This window comes from Chrysemys picta, chromosome 4, assembly GCF_011386835.1.
Source record: "Chrysemys picta bellii isolate R12L10 chromosome 4, ASM1138683v2, whole genome shotgun sequence".
Classification (NCBI taxonomy): Eukaryota; Metazoa; Chordata; order Testudines; family Emydidae; genus Chrysemys; species Chrysemys picta.
In genome coordinates this window covers 59,937,638-59,954,855 of record NC_088794.1, presented here as the reverse complement: position 1 = coordinate 59,954,855, position 17,218 = coordinate 59,937,638, and the positions used below count along the sequence as shown (strand labels likewise).

General features: G+C 45.7%; 2 protein-coding genes across 21 annotated transcripts in view; one reads left to right on the top strand and one right to left on the bottom strand.

The window, feature by feature from the left end:
• SLC26A8 (solute carrier family 26 member 8) overlaps positions 1-6,960 on the bottom strand; it is a 34,814-nt gene extending 27,854 nt beyond the window's left edge. For 8 of the 17 annotated variants that reach the window (XM_065592379.1, XM_065592384.1, XM_065592380.1 and 5 more), the window contains exons 1-3: positions 5,518-5,877; positions 4,751-4,920; positions 1,390-1,529 (exon numbers count right to left, since the gene is read on the bottom strand). In XM_065592379.1, coding sequence (XP_065448451.1) covers positions 1,390-1,529; positions 4,751-4,920; positions 5,518-5,742 — 535 coding nt within the window. In that variant the 5' untranslated portion in view covers positions 5,743-5,877. Of the gene's footprint in view, positions 1-1,389; positions 1,530-4,750; positions 5,000-5,517; positions 5,878-6,782 lie in introns of those variants that run through there. The other 9 variants (XM_065592382.1, XM_065592389.1, XM_065592383.1 and 6 more) reach the window with 3 other exon arrangements.
• The window catches only part of MAPK14 (mitogen-activated protein kinase 14), a 55,485-nt gene continuing 45,207 nt past the window's right edge, over positions 6,941-17,218 (top strand). For 2 of the 4 annotated variants that reach the window (XM_042861492.2, XM_042861493.2), the window contains exon 1: positions 6,945-7,625. In XM_042861492.2, the coding sequence (XP_042717426.1) occupies positions 7,510-7,625 (116 nt within the window). In that variant the 5' untranslated portion in view covers positions 6,945-7,509. Of the gene's footprint in view, positions 7,626-17,218 lie in introns of all 4 variants that reach the window. The other 2 variants (XM_065592392.1, XM_042861491.2) reach the window with 2 other exon arrangements.

Sequence of the window (17,218 nt, the reverse complement as noted above, 5' to 3'; positions counted from 1 at the left end):
CTTTTGAGATCTTCTCGTAGATCTTTGCATTCCGTCTTTTCAATCGCAGCTCCGAAAGCACGGACTCATCGCCCCACACAGCGATCAGATCCAAGACTTCCCGATCAGTCCATGCTGGGGCCCTCTTTTTATTCTGAGATTGCATGGCCATCTCTGCTGGAGAGCTCTGCATCGTTGCCAGTGCTGCTGAGCTCGCCACGATGTCCAAACAGGAAATGAGATTCAAACTGGCCAGACAGGAAAAGGAATTCAAATTTTCCCGGGGCTTTTCCTGTGTGGCTGGTCAGAGCATCCGAGCTCGGACTGCTGTCCAGAGCGTCAACAGAGTGGTGCACTGTGGGATAGCTCCCGGAGCTATTAGCGTCGATTTCCATCCACACCTACCCTAATTCGACATGGCCATATCGAATTTAGCACTACTCCCCTTGCTGGGGAGGAGTACAGAAGTCGAATTTAAGAGACCTCTATGTCGAACTAAATAGCTTTGTTGTGTGAATGGGTGCAGAGTTAATTCAATTTAACGCTGCTAAATTCGACATAACCTCCTAGTGTAGACCAGGCCTAAGTATTTATCAGTAATTTAGGGTAAAATACATTACAGGGATGTTACAATTATTCCAGAATCAAGCATTATAAATCCTGGAAATTCAGAGTTCGCATTAAATTTAAAAAAAATACAAACATATTAAAAGGAATGGAAACAAACAGTCGGGGCATCCAAACAATCTTAATTCTGCCCTGTAGTAAAACCATGCAATAACCATATGATTTTTATTAAGGCATTTTAGTGTTTGTGATCCCAAATTAGATTAAAGTAAGTTTTAGAAACAAATTAGTTTTTTTCCCCTCTCACAGCATCCGTTGTTTAAGAAATTTTATCTCATTAATTGTAAATTCTCAGAAAATGTATTCTGTAATCAAAGAAGTCTTCTGTAACTTTGGGGAGAATACATTGTATTCTTCATTCATAACAAAGTGGTTGAATCCCTACTTTAAGCAAATGAACAAACAAACAAGTAAACTCAAACTTAACTATGGAACAATGAGCAGTGCTTCCATACTAGGGTAAGCATAGGCAGATGTACACAAGCATACACATGTGAGCTGAAAAACTACTTTAAAATTCATCCCCCAAAACTAATCCTGCAAGCGCACACATACACATGCATACCAGCATCAATGTGTGTATATATGCAAGATGCAAACCTGAAAAAAACCATGCACTTGCATGTACACAAAAGCATGCATATACAAACTCTATCCACTTTAGGACCCTACATGACTGGAGAATAAACTTCTGATCAGCCTAGGGAGAATGGAGGAAAAATGAGGTATGAATAAAAATAGTATGGAATGGGAAGATATGCAAGAATATTTTTCTTTGCCTACCTTGCGGAATCTGGACCATCCCCACACTTAGGCCTGCATGTATGTCACTCAGGAACCACTCTCTGACTCGATATGCACACAACCAGTTCAGGATAGGAAACATCTTGAGAATAATCTTCCTGAATCTTGCCCAGGAGAATCTGAAAGGAACCAGACAAGTTCTGTGTACACTGTTGTTCAGTATTTCCACCTCTGTAGCGCCTTACCAGGCCTTTGTCCTTTTTATGCCCCAAATGCATATACCTATGATTAACCACTTTCAGGCCCTGTGGACATATAATATGAATGCAATGCAGTGATCCCTGTGTCTGGTTCCCTTGCATTCCATTCAAATCAAGAGCAAGCATTTTATGTGTCACTCATTTTATGTGTCACTCACATTACTCTTTGAATTAAGATCCCCAAACTCTGGACATACCGATTTCTTATTTTTGGTATCACAGATAAGCGGAAGACAGTGCTTTGATTCCTGCTATTCTGATGAAGGTGGAAAATTGAAAATGATAAAATCTTTGAAAACGAGGTGAAAAAGACTTATAAGTCCCCTAGTCCATCTACCACAGGGAACGGTCAAATTAGTTTCCTGTACTATATTCTGTACTATGGGGATGTCAAACTAATGGCCTGCAGTCAGGATTAAGAACATAAGAACGGCCATACCAGTTCAGACTAATGGTCCATCTAACCCAATATTCTGTCTTCCAATAGCGGCCGGGGTCAGATGCTTCAGAGGAAGCAAACAGAATATGGCAATTTATTGAGTAATCCATCCTGTCATTCAATCCCAGCTTCTAGCAGGCAGAGGTTTAGGGACACCCAGAATATGGGGTTGGATCCCTGACCAACTTGGCTAATAGATATTGATGGACCTATCCTCCATGAACTTATCTAATTATTTTTTGAATCCAGTTATACTTTTGGCCTTTGCAGTATCCCCTGGTGATGAGTTCCACTGACTGACTGTGCATTGGGTCACATGATGCATTTATATGGTCCACATGTCTTCATCAGAGTTTCTAATAACTAAGATTTCATTAAAAAAAAAAAGCAAGTTTCTAGTCGTCATGGCTGCAATGATAATGCTCCAAAACGAACCAAGTGTAACCGATGCAGCATCTGCCGGAGTCTGCAGACGGCCTGATACAATTACTTTCAGGAGTAAACTTCCATCTTCCCTATTAATCTGATTGGACTGTCAACTTTAAAGTCCAGTTATGACACTCTTATGTCAACATTAACTATTTAATCACTGATCATTTTAGTGGATGGAATGGGAGCATGGGGAATGAGTGAAGTTCAATGGTTTGGCAGCTAGGAATGAAACACAGAGAAGGAACAGAGGAGACTCACAAAGATAGGGAAGTGGGCCAGAAACAGTGAAAGGAGGATGAGGAAGCAAGAGAAACAAAAGGCAGAAACAACAGGCCTATAGGGGGACAGATTTTCTCAATTAATGAAATAATAAAGCACCAAACAAATAATGTTGAGCTACTACATAAAGGCCATATTCTCCTCTGGCTCTCTGTGCAAATCTCCTACTGACATCAGTGGGTAATACACAGACCTCAACGTAAGCTCCAGCTCACAGACCATAACTAAACAGAATTCGACCCTCTCCTCCAAACAACTTAGATACCTTTGCTCTAGTACTTTGTCTGATCGCTATCTTTTATTTTATATCTATTTTATATCTATATAAATAATATATGTATTTTATATTTTATATGATGGAGCTTCCTACCCGTGGCTACTTAATGGAGATCTCTGTGAACGATGTTTTTCTTTCTGATTATTCCTAAAGGTAAAGGAAGAGCTAGAAAAGGAGACCAGGGATAAAATTGCATTTTACATCAATGCAAATCTAAAGTGCCTCCACTCACCTCAGTGAAATTACTCCAGATTTACAACAGTGTAACTGAAAGCTGAATTTGACCCACAGACTTAGCTTTGAACCTCAAGTCATATCAGGGTCACAAAACAGCAGGTGAAGCTTCAGCAGTCACTTCAGTTCTAGTGAGCAGTTGAAACAGAACGCCGAGACTCGGAGTTTCAGGAGACTCGGTATCTACTTCTTTATAAGAACAGTGGTATGTAGGTGCTCCTATTAAGTGACTCAAGAATAAGGAACTTACCTAGTCCACTCATAGTGCTCTTTGTAGGCCAATCCACAGAACAATAACTGATATTTCAAAAGGAAGCCCCTGTCCTGATCTCCATGTGGGAGAAAGGAAAGGTGCTAATGAAGAAAACCTACCACACACAACCCCCTGATGAACCTCAAATAAATCCCAATGACTGACAGAATAAAACCTGAGACAACACGGAGATGAACATAACCCAGGGGACAGTTCAGTCTGGGTGACAGAGTGATACAACAAAACTAAAGGGAATGTGATAAATGAGTTTCAAAACTTTGACTGGTTAATTTTGCCTTGGTAGAAGAACAGGACATCCTCTGATGCTGCTGAAAGAGGCTCCTTTGTGGTCAGCACCTGCAGCATCTCAGCGTAGAAGGGTATTTTGAGTCTTTGGGTATACACCCCAATCCCAAGAGTACTCTGGTAGGGCAAGTCCCTACTGGGAACAACACGCTGGGGTTACGTTAACTAATACTGCATTTGCACACTCACTTCGCCCATCCTAGGAGGGAACCTTAGAGCGGCAGAATGAGGTACAGCAATTTCTGCCATACTCTTAGGAAACCTAGTCTCTTTCTACTCTAGGCAGGAACTGAAAGTGGTACTTGGGAGAATTTAAACAAAAATAGCAAACACAAATGCCAGGAAAACCAGATGTAACCTTGTGTCTGCCAGCTAGGGTGGAAGGAAGCACTGGAGGGGACTGAAACAATCAGCAGAATCCCTCCTCACTATGCATAGCTGCCTCACATTACCACAGCTGTGAAACAAACAGAGACTTTTGTGGTCTGTAGGCAGAAACTCTCCCAGTGCTGTGGTAAACCTGACTCACGTGCAGGGCTGGCCTTAGAGGCGAGTGATGTCACGTGCACCAACATTTGGGGGCACTAAATCTTTGCATTGAGAGGTCCCAAATCCCTGATTTTGTGTGTGTTTTTTTCTCTCAAGTTTTGCTTGAAGGCTTTTGTTTTGTTTTGCGCAGTCGTCTGAAAGGCACCAAAAACATTTTCCATCTTTGGTGGCAAAACACACACAGATGGCCCTGCTTACCTGTTCCAAGCACGGGACTCTACAGTTCGGTGCTTTGATTCAGCTTGTATCAGTCACCTCTTTATTGTAGTAGAGTTGGGGGCAGCAGGAGGGTCGGTAACTGTTTTTACACTGGTACCTGAATTGGCTCCTCAGCTTCTTCATACCAGCCAAATTCCTGGTACATTACTCACCTGCACTGGATCCTTCCTTGGATTCTGAAGTCCCTGTTCCTTGGGGAGGGGGTGTTTCTTTCATAGTTTTTCTGGAACTGCTCTTCAGTGTATATGCCTCTCTTGATTCTGTACTTCCCTAGCTGCCTGGGAGCGCTGATAGTCTCAGCATCTGGCTCCATGCGGTCACACTGATAGTGAACAGTCAAAAAACGTGGGAACAGGGAAGGCAAGAGGGTGAAATCAAAGCCGTTGTCATTACCTGTGACACTGAAGGGAAGAAGGAGGTCACAGAATGGGTGTGTCTCATTGAAAGAGAATGTTTAACTGACTAAGCCAGGGGTGCTGAGAGCCATTGAACCAAACTGTAATCCATGGATATGATGGGAAAAAAACACTTCAAGACAGGGGGTGCAGCAGCACCCCCAGTTCCAGCACCTGTGCACCCAAGCCCCTGGGGTGGAGGCTGAGGTCCTCTGTCCACCGCACAGTAGTGGCACAATGGCAGTGTTAGTACCCCCCACCCCCTCAGCATCCTCAAGAGTCACTTCACTGGGGTCACCGGGGGAAGAATGGGACCCTTGTTCCCAGATCCCTGTGGCTGGGGCAGCTCTTCAGAGGGGCTGGGGGCCGAATGCCCCCGGCTCCTTCTCGGCCTCTCCCTCCCATCTCTCGACTCGCCCACGCCCCCTCCCCAGTACCGCCAGCCACCGCCGGACCCGGCCCTGCCCCGGGCGGGGACACACCCCTCGCTTGCCGGGAACAGGGGGAGCCCAGGGCCCGCTCACCCGCAGCAACCTGAGCCGCCGCCGCGGCCTCGAGACTCGCGGGGGCGGCCGGGCCTCGCCAACTGCCAACCCCAGGGTGGGGCGCGAGGTGGACGGGATACTGCCACAGCTCACCCGCGGGGGTCTGAGCCCCGCCTCCAACCCCAGGGGGTGCCCGCGTCTGAGCCCCTCCCTTCCCGCCTTCAACCCCATGGGGTGACTGGGTCTGATCTTCTCCAACCCCATGGGGGGCTGTGGCTACTGCACAGATACTGAAGAAAAGTGCATGTGCAGCTCATAAAACTTCTCATCCGCTGCACGGTACATAGTGGAGCAAAAAGATCAGGTAGCTTGACAGCCCCAGTATTTTAATGGCCTCTTCTAGCGCGGTTCTTTGGTTTTTGTTGCACCCACCTACTTTTTCAAACCCAATTTTATATAATTGCAAAATAACCAGCGCTTCATGCAATTGCATGCATATGCCACTCAGAAGCAGTTTAGTGACTCACGTCTGTCTTGAATAATAGCGCCTATAAAACGCGCCACCTCAAAAGACAGATAGCATGGGCCAGCGGCCAAAGGGAGGCCCCCCTGAATTCAAATGCTGACCGCCACTTATTTGTTCTGTGACTTTGTGTCAGTCACTTCACTTCATTGATTATTTGGTGCTGACACTAAGCTTGAGCTCCATTTCACAGGCATTTCACTACATGCTTCATTTTGAAGCAAATGCCTAAATCTATTCCCAAAGAATTTCCTATTCTCAAACACGTGCTCGGAGTTAAGCATGTACACAGCTGCTTGCTTTGATGTTGATCCTTGGCGCTGTACACCGCCCAGCCACAAAAAGGCGGTTCCGCCAGTCGAGAAGACAGGGCCATAGTGAAGCGAGAACACGCTGGGGACTCCAACTGGAGATGATTTAGCAGCTTTCATCCACTCCACTATTCCCTGGGCTCCTGCGTACAGGCGGCCCTAGGGCAGCGGGCTAGGACTGAGTTTGCAGAAGTAAGTCACACTGGGGAAGTGAAATTAATTCCCGAGACACTAGAACCACAGGAGCAGCTTCCCTCTGATGTATGAGAGCAAAACAGCCCCAATACCCAGAAATGACCCGGCCTGTGCCCTGCCTCTCCGCCCAGCCTGGCCCACGTCCCCAATGCTCCCAGCAATAGCTCGGCGCCCTGTAGCCCTGCCCCAGCTCCCCCTTCCTCCGCGCCAGCCTCGCCGCCCACGCCCGCAAGCGCCGCACTCCGCTCGGCTTCCCCGCGCCCTGCTAGCTCCACCTCCCGCTCCAAGCCCAGCCAGGTCCCAGGCCGCCCGCGCGGCTCTCCAGCCCCTTGCCGCGGCTCGCTCTCGCGAGAGAGGAGGGCGGTCGGCGCTGGTTCCATATTGGGTCATCTCCGCTCTTTGCGCCTCAGCTCTCGCGAGGCACGGGGAGGTGGGGGGTGCGATCGATTGGTCTGGGTTCCGGGAGGAGGCGGACTCGCCTGGGCAGTGCCACTGGGCAAGGGAGGGGGAGATCACTCCGGAGTCGCCTTCGCCGCCTGCCTTGTTCTGCCTGTGAGGAGTGTGTCCTCCCCCCACCCCGCCTGCATCAACATCTGGTTCCTTTTAGGACCCCCCTCCCCTCACACACGCGCTGTCCCGCCCCTTGGGGTGACAGTGCGGAGCGCCCAGGGGGCGCGTGAGGAGAATCCTAACAGCCAGCGCGAGACAACCCCCGCACCCCACTCTTTTTGGGGGGGGCGGGCGCTGCACGAGACACCCCCGGCCCCTTCCCTCTGGGGGGTAGCAGCGCGCGACAGGGGGTGCGCGGAGGCTGTCAACGGTCACTGGTCCGGGCGGTGGCGAGGGGGGTCGGAGGCGGCGCGAGGCCCCCCTGAGGGGAGGGAGGGGTTCAGACCTGCCCCTCTCTCTGCGGAGGGGGGCGGGGGAGGAAGAGCCACTGCTGGGGCCGCTGGCAGAGTCCCCCCTCCCGCCTGGCCGGGCGGGGCGGGCTCCGGAGCCGAGATGTCTCAGGAGCGGCCCAAGTTCTACCGGCAGGAGCTGAACAAGACGGTCTGGGAGGTGCCCGAGCGCTACCAGAACCTGTCCCCGGTGGGCTCCGGGGCCTACGGCTCCGTCTGGTGAGTCGGGGGTGGGGGGCTGCTTGGATCGGAATCTGCCTGTCCTACTTGCACCCCTTGCGGGGAACTCGGGCACCCCGGGCCGGCTCCGCTCTCGGGGATCGAGGGGAGGTGGGGAATCTGCCCCGGCTTCTCACCCACTTCTAAGTACCGTCGGTGTTGCACGTGCAGGGCGGCGACTGAGTTGAAGGGGGGCGGCGGGGGTTCCCTGGCCTCGGGGGGGGTTCATCCCCCGGCTCCTCCTGCCCCCAATATGGTTGAATCGGCCTTGCCCACGGGTGACTTTTATCCCTAGATTAGTGGAGAAACTGCTGCAGAACCAGTGTCTCCCTGGTGGGATGCACCAGATTGCACCACATGGCAGGTGGGGGTCAAGTCAATTTCACAGGAGAAGATAGTCTTGTCCTACTCTTCCTCCAGGGTATTAATGTACACACTTTCCTCCCCATCCCCCCTTTAGTTACTGAGTGGTAGGGCATGCCAAGTCCCTGCAGTCGGCTTTTCAGAACAGGTGCCTGGTAGCTCTTGTTCCAGTTTCATCTGGGAGCTGCAGAGCAGGTTGCATTTTGGGTGATTTTAAAAGAGAGGTTTGTTGATACTGGGACAGTGATATGGTGGGAAAGGCTATGAGGCTATCTCTTCTGCCTTGCCCTATCTGCCAGGAGTGCTCTCACAGATACCATACCACTGGCCATGGGAGGTTAACATAGGGAAATTCGTGGTCTTTCCTGAGTGAGAAAATTAGGCGTAGATGCCTATGGTAGCAACATCTTGCTGTCAGATCTGTGAAACTGTGGACATAACTGGCAGGAAAACAACATTCTGGTCTTTAATCTTTACTTAAACTAATACAGATAAGATGTGTATCTGCAGAGCTTGACTTGCTTGTAGTTACAGCATCATGATTTAAAAGGTTGTACTCCCTTGTTGCATCAAGTATTTTTGCTCATTTTGTGAAGCAACAGTGCTTATTAGTTTTGGTCTTCAAAATATAGAATAGGAAATGAGTTTCTCTACTTGACTATCATCAATGTTGCAGTCAAATCACAGTGATGCATGAAAGCTTTTTTAGGTGGCTTTGCCCTTTTTTAAAAGAGAGAATATGTGAAGCATTAATGTCTTATGAACACGTAAAGTGTTTAAAGCTTTTCTGCACCCAGTATGTCAGACCCTGATGAAGATTTTGTAATAGTATTTCCACACAGTGGTCTCCTCCAGTGTGTGAAGTGAGCATGCGTTAATGAAGTTTTATGCAATATGTAAATTTATATCCACAGTGTAGGACTCACAGTAAACAATACTAATGAAGAAAAGTAATAGCCATGTATCTATTGTAGCTTTTTAAAAAAAACCAAACTATCAGCTGTTTGTTTTTTAAACAAAGGGTGATTATATTATACTACATTGTTTGCAAAGTTCCATTTAAATAACATCTATTAAAACTTATGTACTAAAGTATATGAGCATTTGTCCTTTATCCTTTGTATAAAGGTTAAACAAGTTATAATAGTATGAATAATTGGTATGACAACTGAATGCATTCCCACCAAATTTTTACTGTAGAAAGGCTGAGCTTAATTGAAGTAGTAAGATAAGTGCTTGACCTTGCTGGTTGATAAATATCTCCTGAGATGCTGAGTGTTCTGATTGCCCATTACAATCAATGGGAGTTGAGGGTGCTCAGTGCCTTGTGGCAGGGTCAACTCTAAAAATAAAATGAGCAAGGTCTCCTCCTACCCCCCCAACTCCTATTGTGCTTTCCAAAATGCTTGCATTACTTCCAAATATTTCTTTCCACTACCTATATAACATAAGGATTTGCATCATGAACTTCCTGTTTCACTGTGTCAAAACCTTTAAAGATTGTGCAATTGCATTAGTAGCAGAGGAAGTTGTATTTTCTGTTGGAAGCAGCTTCGGACATAGCTGATAGTTGCTGATTATCAAAGTTTATTATATTCACACAGGACTTGCTCTGGTCTGGCATATCTTTTCCTTCCTGATCCTAATGTAAAGTCACTATGTTGAATGAGGCATCAAATTAATTTTCATTGTACCAGATTGAGACTGCAAACACAGGATTATGATTTTAGTGTGATTAACATCCTCAAGCCAGAAAACTCCCCAGGCAGTGATGCAGATAAAATGTACTAGCATGCATCACTACTTGCACACCAAGGTGAGGGAATTAAACAGGACGAATGTCTAGGCTGTGAGAGAGAAGACTCTTACTCAAACATAAATAACAGAACTAACAAGTCATGTAGATTAGTGTTTTCCAAATTATGGGATGCAGTAGTTGGGAGAGAAGGCACAGGCAGACCTCTCAGTTTGTTCTTAAGTCTCATTTTTTATTTAAAAAGAATAGAAGGAAGATGTATACATTAAAATGTGAAGATGCAAGGTGGGCAGCTCAGTTTTCAAAAGTCTGGGAAACACTGGTGTAGTCAGTGAAGTTGCCTACACTAACTTATGAAGCCATTGCAGTAACACCTATTGTGTGAAATGCTTATGCTGGTTGCTCTTCCAACAGTTTAGCATCTTCATGCAACATAGCTGTTTTTGTTTGAATTCTTATTGTGCATTCACATGAAGTGCACTCTACAATCGTGTTGGCATCAATGCATTCTGGGATTCCTGAAGCACCTATTTCATAATGCCTCCATGTGGTTGTTAGGTACAGGAGATTTTGATTAATTTCCAAATGCAAGGTACTACATTGTAGAATGGAATTGGGACAAGTGACTGAATTGATGTTGATGCAACTCTTGTGGCTTCCTGGCCATACCAGGGAAAAATCATTGGTGACCGCATGGGGTCAGCTAGATCCAAACTAAAGACTGTCCCAGATGTTTCAGACACTTTATGCAATTGGTACTTATAAAATGTGTTGACCATCTGTTGTGTGTAGATATAAGTGTTGCACAGGCATTGCAAGTTCAAGGTGTTCCAAGCAATGTGTTTTTATAACAGCTTTTTTGCCTATTGCCTCAGTCCATAGATGCTCTATATTGCCTCTTTAAGGCCCTACTTAGTTTGGGGAGGAATGTTGTAAATTATGTAGCTCTTCAAAAAGAGGTATTCTTTATAAAGAACAGTAGATTGTAAAAATACACTGTACCGAGTTTATCAGCTGAGAGTCAAAAATCAAAGGATCAGACCCAGACTCTGAGTTTCTTGCATGTTATGCCACACAGCTAGTTCCCTTTAGCTTTAAAGAGGGGGGGGGGAAAAACCTACTGCAAATTTAAGGAAGTTTAAATGTTAAATTTTTAAGGGAAAATTAAGTAAAAACCTCACGTCTCTTCAAATAGTTTGCAAAATCATTGCTACTTGAAAGTGTTTTTGGAATAGCATCTATCTTCACCCTCACCAATCCATCACCAAAGTATCTGAGCACCTTCCGAATTTAAAAAAATAAATAATAAAATAGAAATAATTCTTTTTGCCTTTCCAACCTGTAGGAGAAATAACTTGATTGGTTTATAGGGTGCTTTGATTTGTTTGTGAATGGTTGTAGTGTGTCTGTATATGAAGTATCCATGTTGGGTGCATGGTACATTGTGAAAGACTAGCCAAAAGAAATGAGTTTATGGGAGGGACTTGGAAGAAAGCAAGGTTGCTTAATTCACTGAGGGGGAGAAGGGTGTTCCAGGTATGGGGCATGGCATGAAAGGAGCCATGGAGTTCACTGGGAGGAGCCTGAAAACAATTTAGTAAGGCAGGTGGCATTAGCAGAACATGCAAACAGGGGTGTAGCAGGAGACAAGTCATACACATGGGGAGGTGCTGGGCAGAGCCTTGAAAGTGAGGTCAAGGAGTTTGAACATGTTATAGAACTCGAATTTTAAGAAGTGGAGGTATATTGTGAGTCATTTTCTATCCTGAACTACTTACTGTACAGGAAGGTAATACTCATGGATATCTGCTATTGTAGCTTTTTGCAAACTGGTGCTGACTTAATATGATCAAACACAGGACAGGAAGAGGTGCTGAAATAAATGCCTTTTTTATAGCTGTGTGTGTGTTAATTGGCATATACACCTCTACCTCGATATAACGCTGTCCTCGGGAGCCAAAAAACCTGCATTATATTAAACTTGCTTTGATCCACCGGAGTGCACAGCCCCCACCCCCAGCACTGCTTTACCGCGTTATATCCGAATTCATGTTATATCGGGTTGCGTTATATCGAGGTAGAGGTGTATATAGGGACTGAACTTGTAAATGACTGTGGTTTTAGTATCATGTAAACAGGACTCTCACACATTTTGAAGGCCATAGATTTCCTGCTTACACAGTGGGGTTGGTCGTCTCTAAAACAATCTTCAGGATAAAAAAGAGGATACTGCTAAAGGGACTGGATGAGTAGAGTAGCATGTTTGCTTGCATAGCAGCTAGTGATAAGCAGAACAGCATTCGTGGTAACTAGATATGTAAGAGACTGATCATCAGTTTATCCAGTTTCTAAACAAACTCTACTTGAAGAGTAGTTTTGCCAGTTCTTTAGTTTATCAGACCACTGAAAAAACATAATTTGTCTCGACATAGTAGTTCTCTGGATTTGTTCTGTAGTCATTCTTAGAGGGTTAGCTTTGTTTAAGTGACATACAATCACAACTCAAAGTGGTGTGTGTTTTGGTAAGTTAGGAGGTAATGAGGCAATTTCCTGAATTGCATCCATAATAGAGCCTAACTGGCTGTGAAACTTGGAAGCTGTTAGTTATGACAGAGGCATATAAATCCTAAACTCATTCTTTATCATTCTTAAAAATGGGATTTATAATTTCTACTTGTCATGAGCTTCTCTTCCTTGACAGTCTTTTTCAGCAGAAATATAATGGATAGATTTAATGCAACTGTTTTAAGGTTGTAATAAATGCTGATTTAGGTAGTGTTTAAAAACACTTTCCAATGTGATGGCTGTTGTGTAGCTCTGTGTTCTTATTTGTAAAAGCATTAGGCAGTCATCTACATCAGCCAAAAATTACTCAGCATGCTCAAAAATCTTTAGAGAAGCTCAGTTTCTAGGCCTCAGATATGACCTAACTTAAAACTGTTATAATTTGGGGGTAGAGAGTATCTCTGGAGTACAGACATCTAATGTTAATTGTTTTTATGCTGTGTGAAAAGTTATTGTACTGGATACATTGACATCTCCCTTGGGATTCCTTGCTTCCTCTTCTGGCTCTGCAGCAGAGATGACTAAAGTTGTACATTGTAGCCAGCCTTGTGTTTAATATTAAAGTACAGCCTGTTTAGATATCATGATTAAAGTGGATACAGTCTGTTTGTTTATGTTAATTTGGTGCCGCCCTAGGAGTCATGACAAGTTGAGCGAAGTTGTAGCTCCCTTGCTTTGCAGTAGCTTTTTACAAACATTGTTCCCAGAGAGCTTTACTGCTAATGACATCAATTGATGATGATGTTGTACCACAATGATTTTTTTTTTTATGAGGGTCAGGGGGAGAACTGTTCTGTATGTTAAAAATGTGAAGTGCAAAAATAAAAATATATTGTCAGTTCTCTTAAAAGATACATAGAAAAATATAAATTTGACAAGTAGAAAAGGGCAAAATTGGTAGGTATGTAAAAAACCTTCTCTCTTAACTTTTTTCCATATTCAGAACACTAAATATTATCGAATATAGGAGCATAAAAAAATAGGGTGCAAAGAAAACAAGTATTGAACTATTACAATAATTTGTATTATGGTACCACCTAAAGGTTCTAAGTGAAGGTGGGGCCCTGTTGACCCAGGCACTGAAAAACCCCTAAAACAGAGGAACAGAGGTCCCCAAACTGTGGGGTGGGCCCACCTGGGGGTGTGTGCAGAGAAACATTTGTGGGGCTTGACCTTAAAAAGTTTGGGGACCACTGCCCTAACAAATGTAAGCTCTTCAGGGAGGAAACTGTCTGTCTAGGGCTATGTCTACACTACCACTTATGTCGGTATAACTTATGTCACTCAGGGGTGTGAATAAGCCATGCCCCTGAGCAACATAATTTAACCAACCTAAGCACCAGGGTGGATAGCGCTAAGTTAGTACAGTAGTGGAGCTTTTCCCGCAGACATTGCTGCCGGTTGGTGGAAGTGAATTAATTAAGTCGATGGGAGATCTCTCTCCTGTTGGTTTAGAGTGGCTATGCTAGAGAGCTCACAGCTGCATTGTTGCATCTGCACCACTGTAAGCTCTCTAGTACTGCCATAGCCTAAGTAGACAAAACAAAGTGTGGGTGAGGTATTGTTCTTTAAAATTTTCTGGCTTATTGCTCTTCTCCATAAAGAAGGCTAACTGTAAAGAATAATGTAAAAATGTTTTTGTTAGGATATTGAAAGGAAATATGTGAAGTGTTTGGGTCAGGATCTTTACTTCTAGCACTGGTCAAGTACAAAGTAGGAAGACTCTTGTCATACTGAAGCCATAGGGGTTTTAACTGTCAAGTAGTTGTACCCTGTTTCCCCGAAAATAAGACAGTGTCTTATATTAATTTTTGCTCCCAAAGATGCGCTAGGTCTTATTTTCAGGGGATGTCTTATTTTTCAATGAAGAAGAATACGGTACACATTTTTTTGCCTTATTATCGGGGAGGTCTTATTATCGGGGGGATGCCTTATATTACAAGAGAGGCAAAACTGTAAGTAGGCCTTATTTTCGGAGGATGTCTTATTTTCGGGGAAACAGGGTAGTGTGTTTTCATTTTAAACTTTCCTGGACACTGTTTCCTTCAGGTTATTGCAGGCATCTGATCAATTTGTGTAAGTTCAAACTAGATGTAGCCTATTTGTGCTTGTTAGGAACAGAAATGTTGCCTAGGTAGGATTAGCCTTGAAATTGTATTTCCTCCCTCCCCATCACACATCACTCTTGGACCACTGTAACTCCATTTATTTAACTGAAGTTACTCCTTATTTTCTGTTGTAAATAAGGAAAACCTAACCAAGAATTCCAATCTCTTGCTTCCTTGGTTGGCAGGGTTAGGGATGTTCTGGAAGCAGTATATTGTGTTCCGGTAAGTGAGAAGTATGGTAATAGTGATTGCAGTTGTGAAGGTGGAATAAATATGCAGAGGATTCCCTTTTTTCCAAGGCAAGAGAGATTGTTAAACTGTATTGTATGCTACCTGTTGCAATTGAAAGAGATGGAGCCTGCTAAAGAGGATGACCAATTCACATCGGTCTAGTTTGCATTGTGATGACTAAGATTTTATTTTGGAGTATATCTGGAAAACACCTCATTAAAATGATACTGTTATGTGTAGACCCTGAATTCAGGTTTTGTGTGTAGTATTTAAAAAAAAAAAAAAAAACTTGCATGAAACTTGAACAGAAAATGAAAATAGCATTTGAAATATTCCCCTGCAGGGTTTGCTACTTCAATATTGATGCGTTGTAATTGTGAATGAGAACTTGAGATGAAACAGCAATCAAAACAAAATAAAACCATTACTAGTTTATTTTGATTGTCCAATTTAGTGAAGTGTAGGAAGTAATACACATAAATTATGAAGAACATAGTAGATTTCAAACACATTTTGATTAATCCAAAGCAATGTTAGTAATTCAACTACAGCAGTCTGAGGCTTCTGTGATCTCTGGGAGACTTTCCCAGCTTTATTTCCATATCAACGGGGGCAGCGGGAAGCCACGGCCAGCACATCCCTTGCCCACGCCGCTTCCTGCCGCCCCCATTGGCCCAGGACGGTGAACCGTGGCGAGTGGGGGCCGCGATCGGCCGAACCTGCTGTGTCAGCAGGTAAATAAACTGGCCCGGCCCGCTAGGGTGCTTACCCTGGCGAGCCGCGTGCCAAACATTGCCGACCCCTGGGCTACTGCTATTCTGCAAAGAAGGATTGCAAGTACTCCTTTCATATCTCAATAGTACAAAATAGAGAACATATGGAAGACGATCATTGCTAGCTGAAAAAAAATTAAGTGTTCGGCTTCATAGTTGCCCAGTTTTTCATAAGCTTCATTTCAGCACTCTGAGTGGAGAGTGCACATGAATTTTAATAGGGATATTTTTCTTAAGTGAAACTTAGCAAGTCACACTGGAAGTATTGTGACTTCATTTTAAAGAAGATAAATAAACTATGGTTTGGAGCGGGTTTATATTTAGTTTCTATTTCTGACTTGTATAAAGCTGTGGATTTAGTATGCATATGTTTTCCTGCTGTGACTTCTCTTCTGTGGGATGTGGTGATGGACTTTCCATTACTGGCCTTGCTTACCACTTTGAACTTGTAAACATGAGCTTTCCCTTCCTTTTCATGATTATCAAAGGAAATGATCTGTATAGATCAGGGGTCTCAAACTCAAATGACCACGAGGGCCACATGAGGGCTAGATCATTGGCCCGAGGACCACATCACTGACACACACACCCCTTGCTGCCCCCGGCCCTGCCCCCACTCCACCCCTTCCATGAGGCCCCGCCTCTTCCCACCCTTTCCCTGCCCCCATTCCAACCCCTTCCCCAAAGTCCCCACCCCAACTCCGCCCCCTCCCTGCCCCCAGAGGGTGCATGAGGGGTGTGGCGGGGGCTCAGGGCAGGGAGTTGAGGAGCAGCAGGGGATTGGGGTGCAGGCAGGGGGCTCAGGGTGCAGAAAGGGTGTGGGATGCAGCAGGGGGCTTAGGGCAGGGAGTTGGGGTGCAGGAGGGGTGTGGAATGTGGCAGGGGGCTCAGGGCAGGGGGTTGGGTGAGGGGTGCAGGCAGGGGGCTCAGGGCAGGGGGTTCAGGGCAGGGAGTTGGGGTGCAGAAGGGGTGTGGGGTGCAGCAGGGGTGTGGGGTGCAGCAGGGGGCTTAGGGCAGTGGGTTGGGGTGCAGGCAGGGGGCTCAGGGCAGGGAGTTGGGGGACAGGGTGCAGGAGGCTTCGGGCTCCGGGGTGGCAGTGGTGCACGCCGGGGCCGAGGCAGGCTGCCAGCCCCGGCCCTGCTCTGCTCCGGGAAGTAGCTGGAACCATGTCCCTGTGGCCCCCTGGGGGAGGGGGACGCAGGGCTCCGCATGCTGCTTGCCGCTCCTCCAGGTACCTCCCCGAAGCTCCCATTGGCCGCGGTTCCCCATTCCCGGCCAATGGGAGCTGCGGGGGGAGGGACGTGCCTGGAAGCCAGGGCAAGACATGGACGGAGCCCTCTGCTTCCCCCCCCCGGCCGAAGGGACGTGATGCCAGCCGGCGCGGGGCTTGAGGGGGGCAATCCCGCAGGTGTAGTTTGCTCACCCCTGGCCTGGGGGTGGGGCAGGTGCGGGCCGCAGGAAATAGCCCCGCGGGCCGCGTGTTTGAGACCCCGGTATAGATCTTAGGTAGAATCGAGAGGCAGGGTGGTTTGAATAAAAGTTCTGTGAAATGGACAAATGATGTCCCAATTCTCCTGGCTTCTCTTCCATTCTCTCCACACTTTCTCCATTATCTTACTATTAAGTGTAACTTCATCAATTTCACATCCTCTGCCTCTTCCTCTCTCTCCTTTTTGACAAACCAGAATAAGCTAGATTTAGATAACGTCCAAAGGGGGAAGAAAGCAGAAGTGGAATTCAGTTGTTCACAGCTAAATATCCATCTTTTGTTAGTGCTTGGAATCTAAAATTCTCAGC